The sequence below is a fragment of the Rhipicephalus microplus genome, chromosome X, assembly GCF_043290135.1.
Source record: "Rhipicephalus microplus isolate Deutch F79 chromosome X, USDA_Rmic, whole genome shotgun sequence".
Lineage (NCBI taxonomy): Eukaryota > Metazoa > Arthropoda > Arachnida > Ixodida > Ixodidae > Rhipicephalus > Rhipicephalus microplus.
Window position 1 is genome coordinate 215,868,878 of NC_134710.1, and position 4,726 is coordinate 215,873,603.

At 52.1% G+C, this 4,726-nt stretch overlaps 1 protein-coding gene and 1 long non-coding RNA gene across 2 annotated transcripts; both read right to left on the minus strand.

The window, feature by feature from the left end:
• LOC142775967 (uncharacterized) lies at positions 1-3,465 on the minus strand. Its single transcript, XR_012887194.1, has 2 exons — positions 1,242-3,465; positions 1-188 (listed from the first exon to the last, which is right to left on the minus strand). It is a non-coding gene; the product is annotated as an uncharacterized LOC142775967 (long non-coding RNA).
• Positions 3,466-3,550: 85 nt separating this feature from the next.
• On the minus strand, positions 3,551-4,498 carry LOC119185434 (Y-box factor homolog). The gene is made up of 2 exons (XM_075876521.1): positions 3,664-4,498; positions 3,551-3,620 (listed from the first exon to the last, which is right to left on the minus strand). The coding sequence occupies exons 1-2, from the start codon at positions 4,365-4,367 to the stop codon at positions 3,551-3,553; spliced, it is 774 nt and encodes a 257-aa protein (XP_075732636.1). The 5' UTR covers positions 4,368-4,498.
• Positions 4,499-4,726: the final 228 nt, after the last annotated feature.

A 4,726-nucleotide genomic window follows, 5' to 3' on the forward strand; every position in this document is an offset into this window, starting at 1 on the left:
TTTTTCGTTTTATTTTATCTTTTATTGCATCAGTTTCTGCAGAGTCTGCCGCGACAGAGCAAGGAACAAGCGCGCTCCACGTTCCCACTCTGTATCACTGCGGCGGAACGGGAGCAACACGCACGACTGGTTATCTTGGCAATCGAAACGGCAGCAGTTTTCTTGTCTACTGCCAGATGATGAGGCTCCTGAAATTAAGGTGTATAGATTAAAAACGTTGCCTAAAAGTGGAGTTGCACCTCCTATATAAATGTTTCTTACTCCGTGATTGCAGCATATATTTGATATGCTGCGTTAATGTTCAGGGACACTAGTTGTCCTGCAGGTGCGACGAGTTACGAAGAAAGGCATGTGTCAAATTAAAATGGAGAAACTCTGGCCAGGCGAATATCTTCGATTCGAGTTAACTTATGACTTATGGATATCTCAGTATAGTTAGTTTCGAGGTTTTGTACAATTTATTGCTCGCTGATAACATCGTAAACTGGTGAAATTTCAATACTGCATGAGACGTCACTGTTTCTCTGGGACACACTATAACACAGCTTCTGCGGGATCTTTACGTTGTATAAGCTGTTTTTTTTTGCGCTTAGCATTATGCATGCCAAATGCCTCAAAGTCGTGATTATATATATATATATATATATATATATATATATATATATATATATATATATATATATATATATATATATATATATATATATATATACACACACACACATTGTGTGCCTAAAATTAAAAGTGTGCACTGAATAACTTATGGGGAGGCGTGTACAGATGCAAGAAATCGATATCCGAACTTTAGAAGTTCAGCTTAGTTAATGTGATAAAACCTGGGGCTCAATACCAGGAGTACTCAAGAGTACACATCTGTGGCACTTTTTACAGCGAAAGCTGTTATGAGATCAGAATACGAGTCACATGCGGTGCCGCTGTCGTCCGCCGCCGCCGCCGTTCCTTGTAAGTATAGTATTGTAAGAAATAAGAAAAAAAAACTCGGGTCCGCTGCATGGTAGCCAGGTATTTGTGGTGGTTCTTGGGCCCTCAGACGCAGAAACCCAAGACAAGGACAAGAGAAACATCTATTGACTTCACACACAAAACAATCGCAACACTGTGGCTATCTGTACAACACACTGGCTCCGTAATTCAGTCATACAGTCCTTATGTCTACGCGCCCGCGAGTAACCCACGCGTCCTCACTACTCGGAAGTCTAATTCCGTCGGGTGCCACTCACGCTCCCGCTGAAGACGATGGCGTCGAGGACGCAACCTCACCACGGGAAGGTTGCCAAGTGCACGGGAGCTCACGAGCAGACCATCAGCTGCTCGTGCTGGACCAGGCAGCCTCACGCTGCGGCCGACGCAACACCGAGGTCGCACCTTCAATTGGCGGTTGTGCCGGACCGGCTCCGACGTGGCACCGTGGCCACGATCTCGGTGACTGGTTGTGCCGGACCCGAGTCTGGACAGGATCAGCCGCTTGCCCTGGCCCGCACGCTCGTCCGCCACAGGAACAGCATGTCAGGCCCGGCCCGGAACCGCCACTCGCCTCAGGAACATGCCACGCTCGTCCCGGTTGGGTTGGTGACACCCGCTCGTTGGTTCGGTCCCCTGAGGCCCAACGCCTAGCGCTCTTGCTAGCTGGCCGCGTTCTTCCTCTGCCCGTCGCTGTTCCGAAACTCACGCGCTCACGTTCGTCTGACCCCGTGCACACTTTCGTCTTCGTCGGTTATTTTCCGCTGTCGGTTTCACTTCCAGTTTCGATTTTGGTTGTGAGAAGTACTCTTACCACACTCCCCCCAACTTCCAGTACGTTGTACACACGTAACACACAGTTCCCGAATATAACAAAGGTTCCGCACACTTTAAATGTCACAGTTTAGATGTAAAAAAAAAAACCAATTGCACTATGATGACAACATGATAAAAAAATTGTGTACAACGGCAATAAGTCACTGCTCGGTAAAAGCCGCTCGACTCATGTAGTCGGCACCAACGTTGTTCACACCACGAATGTGTTCCACGTGAAAGTCATATTCCATAAGAAGGAGACTCCACCGCTGCTCGCCTCGTTCTCGCGTCCATTACGGGCCCCGGCCTTCTTGGATGGTGACTTGGTTCTGCGTCGGCGGGACCTTGGGTGTCGGTACATCCAGTGGCGTAACTAGATAGGACGGCGCCCAGGGCAAATATATTTCCGCGCCCCTCATTATGCCCGTGATAATTTCCGCGCCCCCCCCCCCATTAAAAGCGCTAATGTAGGCTTCCGCGATTGCCTACTGGCGCGCGGCGGGCCATTTCGGAGGCCAAGGGCCACCAGTTCTGATTTCGATGAGCTACGCCCGCGTTTTTGTATAGTATTTTTCTTTTTTTATTCAAACTTCCGGAAGTCCCTTACCCGTCATTGTTCTCTTCCAGTCCACACTGCAAAAATCTTGACGGCACGGGCGCTTCCCAGGCCCAAGTTTCTCGTACCTAAGCTTTCGCGCTATTTGTGCATCCCAAGGAATGCAGGGTGAGTACAAAACAAAGCAACCAGCTAGACACCGCGCCCTCGGGTCTGGTATGGGGGTTAAACTGGTCGGAGTGTTCTGCCGTTTCGCTCCGTTCGCTGTTCCATTGATGGAGGTCATCCTTGTGCGGCCGCATTCTTTCAGGGAAGTTCTTGGTTTCTCCAACGTACGAAGCGGGGCAGTCGGCACATGCTGTCGGGTACACTACGCTCTGCGCTTTTTTCGCAGGTGCGTGTTCTTTGGGCCAAAGGATGAACCTGCCCATGGCGGTGGATGGCATGTGGGAAACGTTGACCCCCGCCCTTCTATTGCTTTGCTGGCGCCCGCGATGCAGGGAATCAACAAACGTCGCCGTCGTGTCACGCTTTCTCCGTCTTTCCTCCAGAGAACTCTGCGAATAAACGCCTTTGTTTAGCCTTTGGTGCCGAGGTCACGGATTATATTCGCCCTTCCTTCCGCCGCTGCGTGGACGATTAGTCGTTGGACGATCGGCTATTTCGTTGGAGTTTTCTGTTCTTACTCAAAAAAGGTGCATTCGAACTTTTTTATTTTATTTTGTTTACGTACGTGGTTGGTTTCAGGGAAGCTTTCAGTAAGTGGTTTGGGAGGCTGGTGGGGTTCGCTGAAACTCATCTAACCCAGTGCTGCGGAGCACAAAACAAAGCTTAGCCGAGGGTCATGGGAAGGCACGGAGGTAGCGCAGCAAAATGAAAATAGAGGATCCTTTTCCCGATGCAAAAGCCATTGCGGCAACCCTTTCCTTCACCACCATCCCCACTTCCAGTCGTACATTACAACCTCGCCCCTCCCCCCTTCCAGGCGGTTTTACGGAAAAAAACATTGACAACCTTTCCAGGGGGCGCCAACCCGAGGACTCGGCTTGGCGCCCCCTCCCTAGTGGCGCCCGGGGCACTTGTACCCCCTTGCCCCCCCCTAGTTACGCCACTGGGTACATCGGAGGAGGTTGTTGCCACGAAGGGGCACTCCCCCTGTCCTGGGAGTCCTCCTGGCTCCTGTTGCCACTTCCGCCGCTACCTCCCCGTACTCCTTCTTCGAGATTTTTTTCCCGGAGCTGTTCCGTCCTGCCATTTCCAGGTTGCTCTGAAAACGGCCACGTCGTCTACGAAAGTAGCAGCCACGGAACCGCTGTGGAGGGCGCTGGGGAGGGGGTTCGTTGAAAACCTCTTCTTCGGCGTACGCTGACCGTGGCTCATCGATAATGAAACGCTGCGGTGGCGGCGGTGGCGGTGGTGGGGCTCGCGGAGGTGCTCGTGGCACTCCTCTGAAACGCTGGTTGTATCGCCAAGGGTAGGGCCTCCCCACGCCGTCCATGATCCACCGTCTAGGAGCCGGGTCGCTCTGGTCCTGGTGCGGTGGCAGTGATCGCGATGAGTCTCGGTTTCCTGCTTCCTCCCTTCGATCTTCCCCTCGGCCACGCCTTGACGCCGGCCCGCGCCTTCGTTGATTGCGACGTGGAATCCAGCGGGGTCGGAACGGGCGCCTGTCGGCCGCGTACGGGCTACCCTGAACAGGCTCACCATCGGGTCCGGTCACATTGGCTGCCTCGCAGCCCTTATCGCCGACCACGACGTCAAACTCGACGGTCTCACCTTCGCCAACGCTGCGCAGCAGCTTCTGTGGGTTGTTCCGCGTGATGGCAGTCTGGTAGATGAAGATGTCCTCGTGAGTGTCGTTGCGGTTGATGAAGCCATAGCCGTTCTTGACATTAAACCACTTCACCGTTCCCAGGACCCTCTCGGCGACGATAGGCTTCTTCCTGCCACTGAAACGACTCTCTTCTCCCATTGCCAAGTTGGCGGTGATCTTCGGAAGGGGCCACTTTTCCATGGCTTCATGCGGTGGCTCATACGCTTCCTCCGCATTCGATCTTGGTTGGGTTGCGTGAAAATTGCCAGATACATCCTGCTCACCATTGACAGCATTCCCTTTGCTAGAGTCTGTGCATGGTGCACGCCTTGTTTCCACATGTCCGCACTCTTACCACAGTATTCCACCACTGAGCCACACTGGTGATCGGACCTTGTTTCTAAACTATGGCCTTAGCCAGGCTGCGTGTCGGGAAAGAAATGGCATTAATATGAGTAATACAGTGTTTTAGAACATCAAAGGAATCGGGAGGTATCACACAATGCGAATTGCATAACGAATAGGTCGTCCAATGCCCCAACCCATTAGAAAACTTGTTC